We start from the raw sequence: 19,429 nt of genomic DNA, 5'->3' as shown, positions 1-19,429 counted from the left end.
CTGGGTCTCCTGTGCTTGCCACTGTCTTCCAGGGCACCCCAATCCCCTGGTTTGGGAGCTGGAGATTTATAAAGGCAAAATCTGGGAAATCAGGCCTGGGGGACTCCTGGGTCATTGGGATGAGGGTAAGAATTCCCCCAGCCCAATGCCCACTCGTGAGCATCCTCCTGCCACAGGACAAGGGGGACCAAGGGCATGGCACCCCAAAAACCCTTCCCAGTAACCCTGCAGTTAGCCCAGTTGCTAAAAACTGGGGGACAAAGTGGGTTGGGTGATGTTTCCCACCAAGACCCTCAGGACTCGGCTTTTCCACCGTGTCCCAACAGTGCTGGGAGCACCAAGGACTAGTGTGGGGAGCCCTCCAGGGGTTGGCGCCCCAGGAAAAGTGTCCCCAGGGTGTCCCCACACTGTCCCCGGGCTGTCCACAGGGTGTCCCTAGAAAGTCACCGCCACTCGCCCGCCCCGTCCTTCCCGAGAGCAGCCCCGAGGGACACGGGATGACAGCAGACCCCCCGCCGCGGGCGAAAAGGGGGCTCAGGCTCCCCGGAGGGCTCTTCACCCTCGCAACCAAACTTTCCTCCGTGCCCACCGTAACCGTGTCCCCCGGTTCCGCGCCCGGCGTTCGGTGCCGCACCCCCCACCCCCGGTATCCCCGGGGCGGGCAGCGCCTGCCGGTGGCCCCCCCGCGTGTCCCCGGGGAGCGGCGCCTCCCGCTGTCCCCCGGTCCCTCCCGTGCTCCCCGGAGCGGCGCATCCCGGTGCCGCGGGGTCTCACCTGCGCGGGGCGGCGGGCGGGCGAGCGGCGGCGGCGGCGGCGGGGCCGGTGCGGGAGCGGGGCGGGGGGAGCGGAGCCGCCCTGCACCGCGATATAAATAACATTATCTGGGCGCGCAGGGACATTCCTACCCGGAGCCGGCGGCGCTGCCCGGCCCCGATAGCCCCGCTCCCCCCGGGAGGGCCGGGCCGAGCCGACCGGGCGGGCGGGGACGGGGATGGGCGCAGGGACGGGGACGGGGACGGGCCGCCCGCCCCGCAATGCAGCACAGCGGCGCCCCCCGGCCGCCAGCGCCACCGGCACCGGCAGCAGCACCAGCAGCACCGACACCGGTAGCACCGGCAGCACCGTTGGCGGCAGCATCCTTGGCAGCAGCACCGGCGGTGCCGGCACCTGCGGGCTGCGGAGAGGCGCAGCGCCCCGCCGACACCGGCGGGGGTCCCCGGCCATCCCCTGCGGCCAGCCCACGTGTCCCCCGCTGGCCCTGGATGCCCCCCAGCTAGTCCCAGGCACCCCTCAGCTAGCCCTAGGTGTCCTCCTGCAGCCGTGTGAGTTCCCCAACTCGTCCCAGGCACCCCCTAGTTAGATCTCTGTGTTCTCCAGCTCCTTCCAGGCACCCCCTAATTTGTCCTGGGTGGCCCCCAGCCGCCCTGGATGTCCCCCAGCTAGTCGGTGGTGCCCTCCATCTAACGCAGGCAGTCCCCAGCTAGCCCTGGATGACCCCCAGCTAGCCCAAGCCGCCCTACAATCAGCCCTGGGTGTCCCCCACTATCCCCGGATGCCCCCCAGCTAGTCACAGGCACCCCGCACCTGGCCCTGGGTGTTTCCCACTAATCCAGAGTAGCCCCCAGCCAATTTTCAACATCCCACAGTTGGCCCTGAATGTCGCCTAGCTAGTCCTGAGTGTCTCCCACTAGCCATGGATGCGCCCCAGGTACTTCCCGGGGTCTCCCACTCGCGCTGGATAGCTCCCAGCTAATCCCAGGCTGCACCCAGCTAGCCCTGGGTGCCCTTCGCTAGCCCCGGTGCTCCCCAGGTCTCTCTAGGTGTCCCCCACCAGCCTTGGGTGCACGCAGGTAGCTCCAGGTGCCCCCCACTAGCCCTGGGTACCCGACTATCCCAGACCTCCCCCCCCCAGTTATTGCCGGTTGCCCCAAGCAGCCCCACGGCCCCTTAGGCCACGCCCATTGCCTCAAGCCACGCCCATTGCGCCTCAGGCCACGCCCACACCCAGCGCCTCGGCCCCGGCCCCGTCGCTGAGCCCCGCCCCTCGGCGCAGGTCTCGCGACATTTGGACGGGAGGGCGGTGCGAGATGTGCGGCGGTTGTGTGGGCACCGAGTACCCCGAGCGGGTGAGGGCGGGCACGGGGGGCGCCGACACCGGCTCCGGTCCCGGTCCCGGTCTCGGTCCCGGTCCCGGTCCCGGTCCCGGTCCCGGTCCTAGCCTGTGCTCTCGCCCTAGGGCACTACCTGCCTGGAGGGCGGATCTTTCCTCCTGAACTTTGTGGGGTGCGCGCAGTGCGGCCGCCGGGACTTCGTGCTGGTCAGCAACCGAGCCGAGGGCCTGCAGGACGGGGAGGAGATCGTCACCTATGACCGTGCGGTGGGGGGCACCGGGGGGGGGTGAGGGCCCGGGGGGCCTTGAGGGGGTGGAGGAGCTTTTGGGGTTCTTGAGGGAGGCTTGGGGTCCCTGAGGGGACCTTTGGGGTTTGGAACTCTTGAGAGCGATATTTGGAGGATTGCTGAGCCGTTCCTGGGACTTAGGGTTCGCTGAAGGTTGGGGGTCTTGAGGGCTATGAGGGGTCGGGGGTCTGAGGGTGTTGAGTATTGGGGGAGACCTTGGGTCTTGAAGGTCTTGAGGGATGCTGAAGGCTCTGGGGGAGCTTTAGAGTCTGGAGCTTGGGCGATCTTGAGGGTTAGAGAGGGCTGGAGGGGACCCTTGGGATCTGGGGGTCTTGAAGGCTGGGGGGCACAGGTGGAGGCCTTGAAGGTTGAAGCCTGGGGGCAGAATTTGGATTCTGGGGGGTCTTGAGGGCTGGGAAGGACTCCTGGGGTGTGGGGGCTCTTGAGGGCTGGGGCGTGATGGGATGGGGGGCTCAGAGGTCAAAGGAGGGGGAAGCCTAAGGGAGGATTAGTTTGAGTAGGGAAAATTTGGGGCCCAAATATTTAGGGGGGTCCCTGAGGGTGGGAATGGCAGATGCCCAGGGAAGAGGTCTCAGGTCTTAGAGGGAGTATCAGGGAGCTGCTGATGGGCATTAATGGGGGGTGAGTTGCCGTGGGGGGAATTTTAGGGGCTTGATGCTGTAAGGACTGGGAGGTCTATGCCCTGGGAACGAGGGCAAGCATGGAGGATTGGGGCTTGTCCCAAGAGATTGGGACTGGGGGGATACCCCAGGGACAGTGTCCATGTCCTCTCACCCCACTGTCCCCTGCCCCACAGACCTGTGCAAAAACTGCCACCACCTGATCGCACGCCATGAGTACACCTTCAGCGTGGTGGATGACTACCAGGTTTGTCTCTTGTCCCCCAAAAGCCCTTCCCAACTCTGTCTCTGGAATTCCAGACTCACCCTTCCACGGGCTGATTCCCACCTTCCCTGGGACAGAGCCTTGAAGGATTCAGAGCCCCATCCCTGTGTTCAGGGCTACCTGGAGACCCCACAGCACTAGTCTGTGCCTTGTGGGGGAAGCCCAGCTCACCTGGCATGGGAATGTGGGTGATGGGAGGGGACTGTGACCCCCATTCCTCATTCCTGGCACATCTCCTATTCAGCAAAGGGCTGGAAAAAGGGCTCAGGGGAGCCGGTGGGGCTGGAAACGAGATCCCCTGGCTCTGATTGCAATCGGGGATCGGGTACCAGACCTGGCTCGAGTTTCCCTGTGGGGGAGCAGGGCTGTGGCAGCCCCCCTTTTTCCAGCCCCTCCTTTTCCTTCCCCCAGGAATACACCATGCTGTGCCTGCTCTGTGGCCGTGCTGAGGATTCCATCAGCATCCTGCCTGATGACCCTCGCCAGATGACCCCGCTGTTCTGATCCCCACGTGTATCCCAGGATGAGCTTCCAGGAGCTTTGGGAGATCCCTGGATCCCTGGCACTGTATTTCTGGGGACCACACAGTCCCTGACATGATTTGCCCTTCCAAACTTCCAGCCTGGATGCAGCGAACACCCAACACCGGATGCTCCCATGTTTCTGGAGCCTTTTGGCTCTGACCCTGACTGCAAGGATGGGATGCAGTGCCACAGTCCAAGCTCCTGTATGCTGAAGATATAAAAGGGTCCCCAAAACAGGATTCAAAGGGTTTCCCACCCCATCCCACCTCAGGAGCCCTCATATGTGGGGTAATAAATGTGATGTGTGACAGCTTGGTGGCACAGGCAGGAGTATTTTGGGAGTGGGCTTCACCCCCTGTAGTTGGTGAAGGGTGCTGGGGGCTGATGCAAGAGACTTTTTCCATCCCAGGAGCCTGTGGAATTCTTCCTTGGCCCTTCCCAGCACTCTCCAGTGCTCTCCTAAACCCTGCAGAGAAAGGACTTGGATAATTTTCCCTTCCCACAGAGTTGGTGTGGGGTCACTTCGCCCTGCCCTGGGGTTTGGAACCTGGCCCTGCCCTGCTGGGAATTCCCTATTCCTGCGGGCGGGAAGGAGCTGGGTGTGGGAAATCACTGCCCTGGGGTGGATGAAATGTTCCTCTTGGCATGCAGCCCCAGCAACACCCATGGGGAACTGGGTGCAGCCTGCCTGGCACCCACCTATCCCTGAGCCTCCATTTCCTGCAACTGGCCTTTCAGGGCTGTGTCCTCCTTCCTCTTCCCGCCAAGAGCCCCTAAAAACCACATGTTCCCAAAAACCTCACGGATCCATTTACACTCCCAAAAACCACGTGGATCCAGGCACGCTCCCTGCGGCTCGTTTATTGCCACCAGCCCACGCCGCCCCGGCGGCTCCAACCCTCTGCCCCCATCAAGCCCCCTCCCTGTGGAGGTTTCAGAGGGGGCTGTCATTCTGCGGAGAGCTGGGGCCATCCCGGGGTGACACCGGAGCCAGGATCACACCAGAGCCAGGATCACACTGGAGCTAGGATTACTTGGCCAGCTTGAGGAGACGCTGGATGTCGGGCTCCAGTTGGGCCGTGGGCATACGGGGGCTGTAGCGCCGGAACGGTTCCCCCTCAGGCCCCACCAGGAACTTCTCAAAATTCCAGGAGATATCGGAGCGGTGCACAGGGCTCCAGACGACAAAGCGGGGCTCGGCCATCAGGTGTGCAGGCTCGTCGACCGGTGCGGGCAGGTGAGCCTTGAGGTAGGCGAACACGGGATGGGTGTCTCTCCCGTTCACCTGGCACTTCTGGAACAGGGTGAAGTTGGGCTCGAAGCCGCCCCCCGGCCGTACGTGCTTCAGGGTGTTGAGGATCTCCTCATTGGTGCCGTTCTCCTGTGGCAGGGAAGGAGAAATCCAGAGCCCTGTGTTTCCCAGCTCCTCACCCCCTGCCTTGTGGCCCATAGGACTTACCTGGTATCCAAACTGGTTACAGGGGAAGCCCAGCACGACCAGCCGCCGGGGGTAGCGGGCTTGGAGCTGGTTGAGCTGGGTGTAATCCCGCACCGTGGTGCCTCAGAGCGAAGCCACATTCTCGATCAGGACCACACGGCCCCGAAAAACGCCAAAATCCACTTTTTCCCCCTGCAAGGAGGTGGCGCTCAGGTCATAGAAGGACTTGGCGATGGGGACGGTCATGGCTGCAGGCGTGCGGCTGCCTGTGCCCCGTGCCCTGCGCCGCCTCTTAAGGGCTTCCCGGTGCTCACGTCACGGTCCAAAGGTCTCCAGGCCCCGCCGCGGCTCAGGAGAAACCTGAGCCGCCCGTCCCACCCGTGGAAGGAGGAAGGTGGCACGGGGCCAAGGCGATGCTCTACCTGCCTCAATAATTCATGGCACGGCGCGCTGCGGCTGCTCATCCTGCTGCCTGCGGGATGTGGGATGCTCCCAGCCTGGCATGGCATGTTCCCGAGGGTTGGGAATGATGGTGAGAGTTGGGGAATAACGGGAGCCAGGGAATAACAGGAATCTGGGAGCTGGGGCTCTGTGGGGCAGAGGAGGAGGGGACAAGTGTCCCAGTACTCCTCCTTGCCTGGTGCTGCCATGGCATCACCTCTGGGGCCTCCTGTGCTGCCCATCCCAGTGCCCACCAGTCCTGGGGCCCACTGGTCCCAGTACCAGCTCCACCCTTGGGCCTATCTGCTGTGGTGCCCATCCCAGTGCCTGGCAGCATCCTGGTGTCCACATAGATCCCAGTAGGTTCCACTATCTTAGTGCCCACCATCATCCCAGTAACCACCCACCCCAGCCCACCACCATCCCGCTGCTGGCTCATCCCAGTGCCACCACCAAGTTTTCCCACCCTGTTCCCTCGGGTGGGGCTGAGCTGGTACCCTGGCAGGCCGTGGTGGTGGCCATGGGCATCATGCCCCATGTCCCTGTGCCCAGCCTGGAAAGGGGACACCATGCTGGCAGCCCCAGATCACCCTCAATTATTGATCACCGCTTGAGTGTCCATGCCCAGGCTGTGCCTGCTGCCATGGCTTCATGCCCACAGCCCCCCTGGAGCACACAGACCACCAACCCCTCCAGCATCACCTTTATTCTGCAAACCACTGTGTAAAACCGGGGGTCCCACGGGCACAGGGTGGCACAGGGTGGGCACACAGTGCCTGGACAGCCCCCACCCTACCCGCGAGCCGAGGAGGGCATATGTGCCAGGATGGGGGCCCCCTTGCCACGTTCCCTGTCCCTGGGGATGTCCCGTGTCACTCCCCACTCTGTGGGGGCTGCCTCAATCCTGCCCCTACCGTGCCCCCTGACACAGCCTGGGGAGGAGGGGTCGGGGGGTCTCAGCCTTCAACACCAGCAGGTTTTGGGGGTGTCCTCGCTCCCCAGGGGCTGCTGCTCATCCTCCTCCAGCCGGGCCAGAGTGGGGGCGCGGGGCAGCCCCCGCAGCTCATCCAGCTCCTTGCGGTGCGCCTGCAGCACCAGCTCCGTCAGCCGTGTGAAGGACTGTGGGAGAGGGGTGGAGTGAACCTGGGGGACCCCTCCAGTACCCCCTGACCTCTCCAGGCCGCCTGGCCAACCCCAACCCACTCAGAACCCCCCAGTCCCCTCATACCTCCTTGATGTTGAGGTTGCTGCAGGCACTGGTCTCGTAGAAATCCATCCCGTATTCCCTGGCCAGCTGCAGCACCAGGGGTTTGGCAGGGAGGGGGGGTAGCATGATTTGGGGGGAGGGGGGATTCAATACCCCTGCCCCCCCCCTCTGGAATGTGAACAGCCGGGCACGGACAGACAGAAGAGCTCTGGGGGGGCTGGCATAGGGGCACACCTGGGTTGGGTGGTGGGTGCAGGGGGCCCTGGGAGGGGTGCTGGATGCTTTGCGGTTCAGAGGTCACTGGAAGGGATACTGGGAGGAACTGGGGGTTGTTGGACACCCTGGGATAGCACTGGGCAGTAAAGGGGTTTCCTGGATGCTCTGGAGCTGCAGGGGGAGGTCATTGGTCCCTGGGTTCAAACTGCAGGAGCATGAGGGGTCACTGGACACAGGTAGGGATGTTTGGGGGGGGTCCCTGCATATGGGTAGGGCCGCAGGAAGGCTGTTGGGGTCCATGTGGAATGCAGGGGGGGCTTGTGGAGGGTCTGGCCATGCTGGGATTGTTGGGAGGTGCACTGGATACTTTGGGGGTCCCAAGGGGGACACTAAGGAGGTCACTGTGTGCTTCAGGGGTACAGGAGACCGTGCTGGAGGTGCAGGGAGAGCTTAGGGGTCTCTGAACATTTTGCAGGTGGGGAAGAGGGAGCCTTGGGGGTGCACAACCACTGCAGAGATGGAGGGGAAGAGGGTTCCCGGACACTGGGGGAGCTGGTTTTGGGGTGCCTGGGTACAGACTGCAAGAGGATGGGGGGTCCCTGGTCATGCTGGGAGGGACTGGGGAGGCTTGGGGGTCCCAGAGAGAGGTAGGGCTGCAGGAGGGCTGTTGGGGTCCCGAGTGTAGGGGGGGCTCAGGGAGAGGCTGGCCATGCTGGGGGTGCAGGAAGGGTCCTGCCCCCTGGGGGGGGCACACAGCAGCCCCCGCTCACCTGCAGCCCTTGCTCTTTGGGCACTTGCCTCTTGTGCTCCTCGTCCGCCTTGTTCCCGATGAGGATTTTCTGGACGCCCTCAGGTGCGTACTGGGCGGGGGAACTGTGTAAGGACCCCCCAACACACGGGGAACCCCCAGACCTCCCCTCATGAACCCCCACCTCATCCACATCGCTGGCCCACTTCACGATGTGCTGGTAGGAGCGCTCACTGCTGATGTCGTACACCAGGAAAATGCCCTGCAGGGGGTAGGGGGTGGCTGTTGACACCCTAAAACTGTGCCTCAGTTTCCCCCCTCCTGTGTACCAGGACGGGGAGCCCCCATACCTGAGCCCGCCGGTAGTACTGCTTGGTGATGGTCTGGTACCGCTCCTGGCCGGCTGTGTCCCTGCCCAGGGACAGCGGGTCAGTGCCACCATCATGGCATGAGTTTGGCAGGGCTCAGCCCTTACCTTGGGTGGGGGGAGCAGGACTCAGACCCCCCAAAATTTCTTCCCTCTTGCCCCCGGGATCCAGTGCTGCCACTCACCAGATCTGTATCCGCACCTTGATCCCATCCACCTCGATGGTCTTCATCTTGAAGTCGACACCTGGGATTGGAATGGGGTGTGGTGTCCTGGTGTTTCCCTTTCCAGGAGATGCTGTCACTGGGGGCCCTGTGGTTCCCTCACCCCTCCTGACCCACCCCACACCCCACCATGGCCTGGTGCTGGTCCCCACACCCAGTGCCTGGCCTTGCAGGAGGCCCCGGTGCCAGGTGCTGATCCCGGTGCTCCCAGTTCCCTGGTGCTGTGGCTGTCCAGTTCTCCCAGTTCCCCAGTGCTGCGGCTTCTCGGTGCTGTGGCTGCCCAATGCTCTCAGTTCCCGGCTGCATGCTGCTCCCAGTTCCCCTGTGCCAGAGGTGCCTGGTCCTCCCGGTCCTCCCAAATCCAGGATTTCCTGGCTCCCTGATGCTCCCGGTTCCCTGGAGCCGCGGCAGTCCAGAGCCCCCGGTTTCCCAGTTTCCCTATGCTGCAGCTTCCCGGTGGTCCCGGCTTGTGGATGCCCACAGTTTTACTGTTTCTCGATGCCCATTGCTTCCCGGTTCCCCGGTGCTGCGACTCCCGATGCTCCCGGTTCCCCGGTGCCCACAGTTTTCCCTCTCCCCGGTGCCCAGTTTTCCCGCTCTCCGGCTACCTGTTTCCCCATGTTCCTAGTGTTGCAGCTCTCCAGTGCCCACGGTTAACCCTTTCCCCGTGCCCCCGGTTTTCCCGTGCCCACCACTCCCCGGTGCTCCGGTTCCCAAGACTCCCTGGTGCCCTGGTTTCCCGTTTCCCCCATCCTGTGGTTTCCCGGCAGTTCCTCGGCAGTCCCGGGTCCCCGATGCCCACGGTTTTCCTGTTCCCTGGGTTCCCGTTTCTCGGTTGCTGCGCCTCCCGGTTCTCCAGTTCCCACGGTTTTCCCGCTCCCCGGTTGCCCATTTTCCCGTTTCCCCGGTGCTGCGGCTCCCCAGTACTCACGGTTTCCTGGTGCCCACGGCTCCCCAGTTCCCCGGTTTCCCTTTTCCCCGGTAATGCGGCTCCCAGTGATCCCGGTTACCCGGTGCTGCGCCTCCCCATTGCTCCCGATTCCTTGATGCTCCCGGTTTTACGTTTCCCCGGTGCCGCGGCTCCCCGTTTCCCCGGTGTTCCCTGTTCTCTGGCTTCCCGTTTCCACGGTGCTGCGGCTCCCAGTCTTCCCGGTTGCCCGGTTCCCCGATGTTCCCGTTTCCCCGGTGCTGCGCCTCCCCACTGCTCCCGCTTCCCCGATGCTCCCGGTTCCCCGTTTCCCCGCTCCCGCCGCCGCGGCCGCCGTGCGCTGCCGGTGCCGGTACCGATGGTGGAGATGTGGGCGGGGTGGAACTGGTTGTCGGTGAACCGGCAGAGCAGGCAGGTCTTGCCCACGCCCGAGTCCCCGAGCAGCAGCAACCGGAACAGCACGTCGTACTGCTTGGCCATGGCGGGCCCGGGCCGCCGCCGCCGCCGCACCGGGGCCGCTCCGGGGCCGCGAGCTGCGCCGCCGCCGCGCCGGGCCGGGCTGGCACCGGGGGATGCACCGGGGCGGGGCGGGGCGGGGGCGGCGGCGGCGGGAGGGGGCACCGGGAGGGGAAACGAGGGGGGCGACACCGGGGATGGACCGGGGAGCGGGGAGGGAACACCGGGGATGCACCGGGAGATGCTGTGGGGAATTGGGCGGCGACGCGGGGGATGGACTGGGAGGAGAGCTGGGGAGAACGGGGGGATGGAGCCAGGAATGCACCGTAGGATTTGTTGGGGATGCTCTGGAAAGCCAGAGATGGGGGACAGGGGATGTACCAAGGGGAGCACCAGGGGTGTACCCGGGGTTGCTCTGGGGGCATCGGGAACAGGACAAAGGGGTGCAGCAGGGGACACTGCGGTGACACAGAGCTGCACCAGAGGGACTGCTGACACTTAGGAAGGATGGATGGCACCCAACAGGACCTGGGCAAGGGTGGACAAGGTTCCTGTGGGAACTTGTGAGGGTAAACAAGGCCAAGGACAGGGTTGGCACATGGGTCAGGACGATTCCCGAGAGAAGTGCAGGATGCAGGTGATGGGATGGAGAGCAGCCAAGATGAGAGGAATCTGTGGGGATGAGAGGCTGAATACGACCTGACAAGGTGTGCTGGCAGCCCTGGAAAGCCACCCATGTCCTGGGCTGTGTCACTGGCAGCATGGGCAACAGGTGAGGGGGGATTGTCCTCCTCTGTCCCACTCAGGTGAAACCGACATGGAGCATGGTGTCCAGCCCTGGGGTCCTTGTCACGGGAAGGACAGGGAGCTGCTGGAGCATGTCCAGAGGAGGCCACAGAAATCCTCCAAGGGCTAAGAACAGGCTGGGAGAGCTAGGATTGCTTGGCATGGAGAAGAGAAGGCTCAAGCGAGAGTTAGAGCCCTTTCCAGTTCCTACAGGGGCTCCAAGAGAGGTGGAGAGGGACTTGGGATGAGGCCATGCAGTGACAGGACAAGGGGGAATGTCTCCAAAGTGGAAAATGGGAGGTGTAGATTGGATATTAGGAAGAAATTCTCTACAGTGAGGGTGCTGAGGCACTGGAGTGGATTTCCCAGAGAAGCTGTGACTGCCCAACCTCTGGAAGTGTCCAAGGCCAGGCTGGACAAGGCTTGGAGCAACCTGGTCTAGTGGAAGATCTCCCTGTCCACAGTACAGGGTGGACCTGGATGGGTTTTAAGGTTGCTATCAACCCAACCCGTGGGTTCCATGATGATGCAATAAATGACGTCACATCACGATGACGCAGCGGCCCCTGGAGTGGCTCCTCTGCGCACGCGCGCCGGGGCTGGGCGTGCCCAAGAACGAAGGGGCGTGGTCATACGGGGAGAGGGCGTGGCCGTGTGCGGTGGGCGTGGCCAGAAGCGCGGCCGCGCGTCCCCTCCCGGCCGCCGTCGCCCGCTGCCCTCGCGGCCGCAGCATGGCGGGAGCGGCCCCCGGCACCGGCGGGCGGCGGCGGCTGCGGGACGATGGGCTGCGGACCTGCACCTCCGCCGAACAGGTGCCGGGGGGCTGCGCTGTGGGGCGTGGGGTGCCGGGGCCGTGGGGTGTGGGCTGCCAGGTGGGGCAGGGCTTTGGGGTGCCGTGGAATGGGGTTTGGGGTGCCGGGCTGCTGTGGGGCTGGGCTTTGGGGTGCCATGGAATGGGGTTTGGGGTGCCGGTCTGTGTTGAGGCTGGGCTTTGGGGTGCCATAGAATGGGGTTTGGGGTGCCGGTCTGTGTTGAGGCTGGGCTTTGGGGTGCCATGGAATGGGGTTTGGGGTGCCGGTCTGTGTTGAGGCTGGGCTTTGGGGTGCCATGGCATGGGGTTTGGGGTGCCGGTCTGTGTTGAGGCTGGGCTTTGGGGTGCCATGGAATGGGGTTTGGGGTGCCGGTCTGTGTTGAGGCTGGGCTTTGGGGTGCCATGGAGTGGGGTTTGGGGTGCCGGTCTGTGTTGAGGCTGGGCTTTGGGGTGCCATGGAATGGGGTTTGGGGTGCCGGTCTGTGTTGAGGCTGGGCTTTGGGGTGCCATGGCATGGGGTTTGGGGTGCCGGTCTGCCGTGGGGCAGGGCTTTTGGCTGCTCTGGGACGGGACTCAGGGGTGCCATGGCATTGAATGATCCCGATCCCAGTAGCCCCATGACACTACTGTCCCCATGCCCCCTGTGACAACAGCCCAGCAGTGAGCAGTGTTTTGGGGGGCCCGGCGGTGCTGCCACCCGCCAGCCACGGCAGCTTCCGCGGGACATGTCCCCCAGCAGCAGCTGGGGGAGGATGAGGAGTTCTGGGACAGCCAGACTCTCCCCTCTGTCCCTCTATCCTGACCCAGCCCCTGGCAGCTCCCCTGGGTGCTGGGACGGGATAAAAAGTGACTCTGGGTTTCCCAATCCATGGGGTTCTTCTTGCTCAATTGTGCCCTGGCAGGATGCAGTGCCATGAATGCAGGTCCCCGTGTGGCCCCTCCTCACCCCTGAGGCTGATCCTGGGGTATTTCCTTGAGGATTACCGTGGCTTAGAGTGTCCAAGTCCCCAGTTATCCCAGTGTGCGCGGGAGGAGAGTGTTTTCTATGACAGTGCTGAGCTAAACTCAAGCTGGATTTGTAAAGCAGCATGGGATGGTGCTGGATTCTGGCATAATTTGGGGCACAAAGCTCCTGGGAATTCCTACTTTGGTTTTACTGGGTGAGATGGGGCTGTGAATCAGATAAACCCCTGGGATGGGGTAGGAGTTGTGGGGCTCAGTGGGGATCATGTTTGGGACATGCAAAACCTCTTTCCAGAGCTCACTATAGTCTTTATTCCCATTTTTCCTGACAAGTCCAAGGTGGAGGACATCGTGCAGGAGGTCTATGATGCCTACAAGACAAACCATCACTCCTCACAGTGAGTATCAAAACTCCCAATAACCATAAATAACTCCCATCCCAAAAGACCCACTGACCCCAGTGGGTGCTGCAGGAGGATTCTGCCCCTCCTGCCACTGTCCCCCTGCTTTTTCAGGCCACCCTGCCTGCTCATCCTCTCCTCTCTGTATTCCAGGTACGTCCTGCAGCGGGAGAAGCACTTCCATTACCTGAAGAGGGGTCTCCGGCAGCTCACTGAAGCCTATGAGGTACCGGGAATGCCGGATGTGCCACCTGGAGCCACTGCCTGGGGTGCTCCCCTCGCCCTGGGGCTGTCACCAGGGCTGTTTGTTGCCGGGGGTTTGCCAGCCCCAGGGTGGACACAGCATTCCCTGTGTGCCCACGCTCACCCCAGCGATGCTCTGGGGGCTCTCCTGGCTGTCTCCTCACTCCTGCCTGCACCTGCCGTGTCCGGTGCCATTCCCTCACTGTCCCCTCTGTCCCTGCAGTGTCTGGATGCCAGCCGCCCCTGGCTCTGCTACTGGATCCTGCACAGCCTGGAGCTGCTAGACGAGCCCATTCCCGATTCGGTGGCCTCTGAGTGAGTGGGGAGAGCTGGGGGGACCCCACCATGGCCGCTGTCGCTGCTGGCCACCCGCGTGACTCTGGAGGTGCCACCTCCCGCTGTCCCCAGAGCAAAGGAGTGCTTTGTCTCCCTGCCACCGTCAATGCCGCCCATTCTTCCGGCGGCTTCCTCGTGACGATGGAGACGGGAGGGTGACACCCCCGGCTTCGACCTCGGGGGGATTCACGAGGCCGGGAGGGGATGCGTCGCCCCAGCGGGGTGACACAGGTGGCGCTGAGTCCCTTCCCCACCTTCCCGCAGCGTCTGCCAATTCCTGAGGCGCTGCCAGAGCCCCCAGGGTGGATTTGGGGGGGGTCCCGGCCAGCACCCCCACCTCGCCCCCACCTACGCCGCCGTCAACGCGCTCTGCATCATCGGCACCGAGGAGGCCTTTGGCGTCATTGACAGGTCCGGGGCCGGGAGGAGCTGGGTGGGAGCTGGGCTGCGTGTTCCCCCTCTCACAGCCCCTGGCTCCTGCAGGAAGAAGCTCTTGGAATACCTGTACTCGCTGAAGCAGCCGGATGGCTCATTCCTCATGCACGTGGGTGGAGAGGTGGATGTCAGGTGGGTGAGGGCTGCATGGGGAGGCTGGTTTGGAGGGAGGGCCTGGGCATTTTGGGGAGCCAGTGCTGGAAGCAGGTGCTGTGGTGGGGAGCTGGTGCAATCCTTGGGATTTGGTGCTGGGAGCTGGTGATGTTTGGGAGCCAGTATTATTTCGGGGAGCTGCTGCTATGGTGGGGAGCCACTGCTAATTTGGGGTACAGTTTTGGGCAGTCAGTGCTACTTTTGGGGAGCAAATGCTTGGAGCTAATGCCATTCTGAGGAACCAGTGCCATGGCAGGGTGCAGTTTTGTGGATCCAGTTGTGTTTTGGGGAGCTGATGGTGTTTTGGGAAGTGGCTGGTTCCACACTGGAGTACCAGTGCTGTTCGGGGGAGCTGGTACCGTGGTGGGGAGCCAGTGCCATGGGGAGGTGTAGCTTTGGGGAGCCAATGCTGTTTTGAGGTGCTGGTGCCATGGCAGGGGACCAGTGACACGAGCTACTGCCATGGCAGGGTGCTGTCGCAGGGAGCCAGTGCTGGGTCAGGGACTTTGTGCCGTTTTGGGGAGCCAGTGTAATTTTAGGGAGCTGGTGCCACTTTGATGGTGCCACAGCTGGTTCCAGCGCCACATCCCTGAGCACCCATCTCCTGAATCTCTGGGCACCCTTTTCCCGCAGGAGCGCCTACTGCGCCGCCTCAGTGGCCTCGCTGACCAACATCCTGACACCTGCACTCTTCGCTGGGACGGCCGAGTGGATTGCCAGGTGAGATCTGGGGACAGGTGGGGGACAGGAGATGACATTCCTGGTGTCCCTGCTGCCCTGACCCTGCTCCCACAGGTGCCAGAACTGGGAGGGTGGGATCGGCGGCGTGCCGGGCATGGAGGCGCACGGCGGCTACACTTTCTGCGGCGTAGCCGCGCTGGTCATCCTCAAGCAGGAACATCTGCTGAACCTCCGGAGCCTGCTGGTGAGACACCCCTCTTGGGATACTGGGGCTCTCATCCTGCTGGGGAGCTTTGGTCCCACACTGATTCCCATCTCCCCGCAGCACTGGGTGACCGGGCGGCAGATGCGCTTTGAGGGCGGATTCCAGGGCCGCTGCAACAAGCTGGTGGATGGGTGCTACTCCTTTTGGCAAGCCGGGCTCCTGCCCCTGCTCCATCGGGCACTCCATGCCAGGGGTGAGTTGCCACAGGCTTCTTCTGTCCCCAGAACCGCATCTGGAGGGATTTGACACCTTCTGTGGTGTTCCTCCTTTGGGTTTCCCTTCCAGGCGACCCAGCGCTGAGCATGGCACACTGGATGTTCGACCAGCTGGCACTGCAGGAATACATTCTCCTGTGCTGCCAGTGCCCAGCTGGCGGGCTGCTGGATAAGCCAGGAAAGTGAGTGTGGGGGGAAACACAGGGCTGCCTGGCACCAGGAGTGCCCAGATGCCCCCTCAGCATCCCAGCATCTCTTTGCATGCAGATCCCGGGATTTCTACCACACCTGCTACTGCCTGAGTGGGTTGGCCATTGCACAGCACTTTGGAAGTGGAGATCTCCACAATGAGGTGGTCCTGGGTATCCCTGAGAATTGCCTGGTAAGTGCTAGGCATTGCTGGGGAGGGCAGGGATGAGCTTCCAGCACGCCACAGCACTGAGAAAGGCAGATCCAATGGCAGTGAAGAGTTGGGGTTCAGCCTGGAGAAGAGGAGGCTTCAGGGAGAGCTTAGAGATACTTGAAGGGCTAAAGAGCAAGGGAGCTGGAGTCAGGCTTTGGACAAGGGCTTGGAGTGATAGGACAAGGAGGAATGGCTCTAAACTGGAAAAGGGGAATTTTAGATGGGAAATTCTTCCCTGTGAGGGTGCTGAGGCCTTGGCACAGGCTGCCCAGAGAAGCTGTGGCTGCCCCATTTCTGTAACCGTCCAAGGCCAGGTTGAACCAGGCTTGGAGCAACCTGGGATGGTAGAGATTCCCTGTGCACAGTGGGCTGGACTAGGTGATCCTTAAGGTGCCTTCCCACCCAAATCATTCCAGGGCTCCATGATTAACATCCTCCATCCCTCTCTCTCCCACAGCAGGCCACGCACCCTGTCTACAACATTGCCCCGGAGAAGGTGGCGAGGGCGGTGATGCACTTCCTGCAGTATCCTGTGCCCAGCCTGGATCCGGCACCCGCTGCCCAGTAGGGGGGTCCTGCTGCTGGCTCAGGGGGCCGAGCCCCGGGAACGAGCGGCACAGCCCAGCCCAGCCCATCCCCACGGCGGCCTGGCCAGGCAGAGCACGGCGCTCAGGGTGCTAGCAATACCAAAATCCAGCCTGCTCCAGGCTGGGTGTCCTGCTGCCATCCTGGCCAGAGCCCAGGTGGGACACGGGCTCTGGCAGAGCTTTTTGGCATCAATAAACCAGAAGTCACACCCGCCGTGTGCTGGTGGCCCCGGGGATGCGGGGCAGGAGGCGATGCCACGTCTGGATCCGGTGGCACCAACTTCCCCCATTCCAAGAACACACGGTAACCACGGGGGAGGATAAAATAAGTGGAATTTTGGCTTTTTTTGTTTATTATTTATAGTCTTATAGTAAAGGGAAGCCTTAACTTGCAAGACAACTCTGGGCAGTATGTACAACATACCTTAGATCCATGGAATGGCATCAAAATGGGGGGAAAAGGGGCACCTACGGGGCAGGGATGGGCCACTGGAGTTCGGAAAATGTCACGGAGGTTGGGAAGGGTCAAGGGAGGGAAGGAGGAGGAGAGTGGGGAAGGAGCCCCCAAGCCTGGCTCTGTGCTCTGCCGACTCGGGCAGGTGGAGTAGCACACGGAGAAAATAAATAGGGAGATCCCCCCCCCAGTGCTTGCTCCATTTTGGGGGGGGCTGCCTGGCTCCTCCCCGTTCTGGACTGCACTGGTCCCCGGGTATAAATAGAAATGCTCCTATAAAACCAGGAGGGAAGGGGAGGGGGGTCGCTAGCGGAGGGGAGTTGGCGGGGGAGTCTCCCTGACCCCCCCAAGTCTTTCTGCTCGGCCTGGCCGGCTCCCCCCGGGGCCGGCGCGGTGGGAGCAGGGAAGGGGCCGGGGAGGGCTGGGAAGCTGCAGTCCAAGAGCTTCTAGGAGCGGAGGGAGCGAGTCCTGCCGCGGGCCGGGGGGCGGCGGAGGGGCCTAACTGGCCTCCATGCGCAGCTTCTTCCTGTTCTGCGGCTCCTCGGGCTCCGAGTCGGAGCTGGAGTCGGAGCCACCGTCGAAGGCGGAGATGGCACTGCCCTTGGGGTTGGTGTAGAGGCTGTTGTCCGCGGGATAGCTGGCCTGGAGCTGGGCGCTGGCTCGGGCCTTCTCCAGCGCACGCACTGTGAGGGACGGCACTGTGTCACCCCGGGCCTGGCCCTGCCTGCAGCCCAGCTCCCGACAGGCCCCAGCTCCCACCGGATCCCAAACTCTTCTGGACCCCAGCTCCCACTGAATTTTGGACCCTACCAAACTCTGGTCCTGCCAGACCTTAGCTCCCACCAGATCCCAACTCCCAGTGGATCTCAGCTTCCACCAGATCCTGAATTCTGATGGATCATATCTCCTGCCAGACCCCAGCTCCCACTGGATCTTAGATCCCAAATTCTCCTGGCTCCCAAGGCCTGCCAGGCCCCAGCTCCTGGATCTCAGACCCTGCCAGAGCCCATCTCCAGCCAGATCTCAGCTACCACCTTGCTGCTCCAGCAGCGCATTCTGCCGCTTGAGGTCGTCGATGTCCTGCTGGTGTGTGTGGTTTTTCCGGCGCATGTACTGGATGTACTCTGTGGCTTTGTCCAGGATTTGGGCCCGGGATGCCTGTTGCAATAGTGGGAAAAGCCAGAGGCAAGATAAAGACCTAGTCCAGGGGGGAAAACTGGAATTTTACCTGCCACATCCCACCCTGGCTCTGGTCCTCACTGGGGACTCCCGTGGCACAAGAGAGCCTGGGGATTGTCCCAAATTGAGGAGCCTGGACCACGGGTGGGTGCTGTCCGTGCCCCCAGCACGCTCCATAAACTCACCTTCTCTCCTTGGAGCGAGGGCACGGAGTCCCGCAGGCTGTGGAAGCTGTCCTTGATGTGGTCCCTGCGCTTGCGCTCCAGCGCATTGTGATGAGCCCGTTTGTCGGCCTGGGATGGGGGGCACAGGGGTGGCACCGGGAGGAGGCCACCACCTGCACCCCCAAAATTCCCTCTGGGAATCGCTGTGGGAGCTCAGCTGAGCCTCCAGGGCGGCTCCGTGGCTGTGACGCCTCCGGCTGGGCCGCGAGGGCGTGGGAAGGAGGCGGCTCCCGGTGCTTTCGGTTTCCCCAGCTTCCTGCTGCCGGGGCAGCTCCGGCCCCGGGGCGGGGGGTACAGCACTTTCCCCCTGGAACACGGTCACCTCCTCCCCATGTCACCTCCTCCCCTGCCCCCCGACCAACCAGGCACAACTCCCCCATGCCCTCTGTCCACCTCTGGTGTTGTTGCCCCTGTGCCCCTCCAAACGTAGCCCCACCCCCCCCAAATGACTCGGCCCCACATGTAACGCCCCCCAACACCCCCACTTTCCCCCAGAAACCTCCAACTCCCCCTCCCCTAAAGAGCCCCGGATCCTCTTCCACACAACCCCAGGCCCCATTGGTGTCCCCCCCCATATGACCCCCAGCTCCACAGGACACCCCCAAACCCAGCTGCCCCCAAAGAGACATGACTCCATGGATCCTCTTCTGTGTCACAGCCCCCAACCCACAGCCCAGAGGTGTCACCTCCCCAAGCCCAACCCTCCTCCCCAAAAGCCCCCCAGCCCTACTGGTGTCCCCCCATTCCAAGAATCCCATCCCCACAGTACAACCCCCAAGCCCAGGTTTCTCCCTCAAGACCCCCATCCCCACAGATCCCTCTCCATGTCACAGCCCCCCCAGAAGACCCCAGCCCCTCAAAAAGCCCCCCAACCCCACTGGTGCCCCCGTCAGCACCCCCGAACCCACTGATGTCCCCCCAACACCCCGATCCCCACAGGACACGCCCAACACCCCCCTCTCCCGCAGGATCCCCGTTCCCCCCGTCCCCTTCCATGTCACCCCCTCCCCAAATCCCGCCCCCCTCACACCCCCGCCCACGTGCTCCCGATCCCGGGGGCGCCGCGGGGCGGCCCCCAGCGACCTACCGCGGACTGAAACCTCGGCTGCTCCTCCTGAGGAGCCCCGACCCGGGCGAGGAGGAAGAGGAAGAAGATGGTGGGGGGGGGCGCCGCCATATGAAGGAAGAACACACACAAACCAAACATTACCACATTCTCAGAGCTCCTGAGGTAGGGAAGAGCCACGGGGGGTTATCCCAGGGATTGTCCCGGGGTTGGGGGCTCAACTCACGTCGCTCTCCACCTCGATGTCATCGTTGTCGCTCATCGCTCCCGCCCGGGTGAAGCCGCGGGCCGGGCCGCGCCGCCACAACAACAGCCCGCACCGCGCATGCGCGGAAGTCGGGGGGGGCAATGATGGCGCCGGGCGACGCGAACGGT

General features: G+C 63.2%; 5 protein-coding genes across 8 annotated transcripts; 2 read left to right on the top strand and 3 right to left on the bottom strand.

Annotated features, from left to right (window-relative positions):
* Window positions 1-2,061: 2,061 nt before the first annotated feature.
* Window positions 2,062-4,137, top strand: CHURC1 (churchill domain containing 1). Its single transcript, XM_054276270.1, has 4 exons — window positions 2,062-2,126; window positions 2,237-2,372; window positions 3,215-3,285; window positions 3,715-4,137. Exons 1-4 carry the CDS (start codon window positions 2,088-2,090, stop codon window positions 3,805-3,807), a joined length of 339 nt encoding a protein of 112 aa, XP_054132245.1. The 5' UTR covers window positions 2,062-2,087; the 3' UTR covers window positions 3,808-4,137.
* Window positions 4,138-4,674: 537 nt separating this feature from the next.
* On the bottom strand, window positions 4,675-5,854 carry GPX2 (glutathione peroxidase 2). Of its 2 annotated transcripts, XM_054276266.1 has the most exons (3): window positions 5,688-5,854; window positions 5,287-5,457; window positions 4,675-5,208 (listed from the first exon to the last, which is right to left on the bottom strand). In XM_054276266.1, the coding sequence occupies exons 1-3, from the start codon at window positions 5,772-5,774 to the stop codon at window positions 4,858-4,860; spliced, it is 609 nt and encodes a 202-aa protein (XP_054132241.1). In that variant the 5' UTR covers window positions 5,775-5,854; the 3' UTR covers window positions 4,675-4,857. The 2 variants fall into 2 exon arrangements, with proteins under 2 accessions (XP_054132241.1, XP_054132243.1); XM_054276268.1 differs by having other exon boundaries at window positions 5,287-5,780.
* On the bottom strand, window positions 5,439-9,923 carry RAB15 (RAB15, member RAS oncogene family). 3 transcript variants are annotated; one of them, XM_054276265.1, is made up of 8 exons: window positions 9,753-9,923; window positions 8,430-8,490; window positions 8,228-8,288; window positions 8,062-8,139; window positions 7,900-7,989; window positions 6,935-7,000; window positions 6,621-6,825; window positions 5,439-5,457 (listed from the first exon to the last, which is right to left on the bottom strand). In XM_054276265.1, the coding sequence occupies exons 1-7, from the start codon at window positions 9,874-9,876 to the stop codon at window positions 6,670-6,672; spliced, it is 636 nt and encodes a 211-aa protein (XP_054132240.1). In that variant the 5' UTR covers window positions 9,877-9,923; the 3' UTR covers window positions 5,439-5,457; window positions 6,621-6,669. The 3 variants fall into 3 exon arrangements, with proteins under 3 accessions (XP_054132240.1, XP_054132239.1, XP_054132238.1); XM_054276264.1 differs by lacking the exon at window positions 5,439-5,457 and adding an exon at window positions 5,766-5,854; XM_054276263.1 differs by lacking the exon at window positions 5,439-5,457 and having other exon boundaries at window positions 6,019-6,825.
* Window positions 9,924-12,195: 2,272 nt separating this feature from the next.
* FNTB (farnesyltransferase, CAAX box, beta) lies at window positions 12,196-16,358 on the top strand. The gene is made up of 11 exons (XM_054276262.1): window positions 12,196-12,810; window positions 12,967-13,039; window positions 13,280-13,371; window positions 13,657-13,803; window positions 13,876-13,959; window positions 14,614-14,700; window positions 14,776-14,905; window positions 14,987-15,119; window positions 15,212-15,323; window positions 15,409-15,523; window positions 16,002-16,358. The coding sequence occupies exons 1-11, from the start codon at window positions 12,689-12,691 to the stop codon at window positions 16,110-16,112; spliced, it is 1,206 nt and encodes a 401-aa protein (XP_054132237.1). The 5' UTR covers window positions 12,196-12,688; the 3' UTR covers window positions 16,113-16,358.
* An 89-nt stretch (window positions 16,359-16,447) lies between these two features.
* Window positions 16,448-19,387, bottom strand: MAX (MYC associated factor X). Its single transcript, XM_054276269.1, has 5 exons — window positions 19,281-19,387; window positions 19,076-19,102; window positions 17,950-18,057; window positions 17,620-17,743; window positions 16,448-17,268 (listed from the first exon to the last, which is right to left on the bottom strand). Exons 1-5 carry the CDS (start codon window positions 19,314-19,316, stop codon window positions 17,084-17,086), a joined length of 480 nt encoding a protein of 159 aa, XP_054132244.1. The 5' UTR covers window positions 19,317-19,387; the 3' UTR covers window positions 16,448-17,083.
* Window positions 19,388-19,429: the final 42 nt, after the last annotated feature.

Source organism: Melozone crissalis, unplaced genomic scaffold, assembly GCF_028551555.1.
Source record: "Melozone crissalis strain CALT ecotype California unplaced genomic scaffold, PUWL_Pcris_2 ptg000018l_1, whole genome shotgun sequence".
NCBI lineage: Eukaryota > Metazoa > Chordata > Aves > Passeriformes > Passerellidae > Melozone > Melozone crissalis.
Note: the sequence above shows the minus strand (reverse complement) of the source record. Positions and strands in the feature narration are given on the sequence as shown.

Coding starts and splice junctions, on each gene's coding strand:
- CHURC1 (XM_054276270.1), top strand. CDS start 2,088: ATGTGCGGCGGTTGTGTGGGCACCGAGTACCCCGAGCGG. Junction 2,373..3,214: donor GGAGATCGTCACCTATGACC/GTGCGGTGGGGG, acceptor CCTGCCCCACAG/ACCTGTGCAAAAACTGCCAC. Junction 3,286..3,714: donor GCGTGGTGGATGACTACCAG/GTTTGTCTCTTG, acceptor TCCTTCCCCCAG/GAATACACCATGCTGTGCCT.
- RAB15 (XM_054276265.1), bottom strand. CDS start 9,876: ATGGCCAAGCAGTACGACGTGCTGTTCCGGTTGCTGCTGCTCGGGGAC. Junction 8,140..8,227: donor AGTACTACCGGCGGGCTCAG/GTATGGGGGCTC, acceptor TACCCCCTGCAG/GGCATTTTCCTGGTGTACGA. Junction 6,826..6,934: donor GCAACCTCAACATCAAGGAG/GTATGAGGGGAC, acceptor CCTCTCCCACAG/TCCTTCACACGGCTGACGGA.
- FNTB (XM_054276262.1), top strand. CDS start 12,689: ATGCAAAACCTCTTTCCAGAGCTCACTATAGTCTTTATTCCCATTTTT. Junction 13,040..13,279: donor AGCTCACTGAAGCCTATGAG/GTACCGGGAATG, acceptor CTGTCCCTGCAG/TGTCTGGATGCCAGCCGCCC. Junction 15,120..15,211: donor TCGGGCACTCCATGCCAGGG/GTGAGTTGCCAC, acceptor TTTCCCTTCCAG/GCGACCCAGCGCTGAGCATG.
- MAX (XM_054276269.1), bottom strand. CDS start 19,316: ATGAGCGACAACGATGACATCGAGGTGGAGAGCGAC. Junction 18,058..19,075: donor AGCCGAGGTTTCAGTCCGCG/GTAGGTCGCTGG, acceptor CCCCCATCCCAG/GCCGACAAACGGGCTCATCA. Junction 17,744..17,949: donor CCTCGCTCCAAGGAGAGAAG/GTGAGTTTATGG, acceptor CTATTGCAACAG/GCATCCCGGGCCCAAATCCT.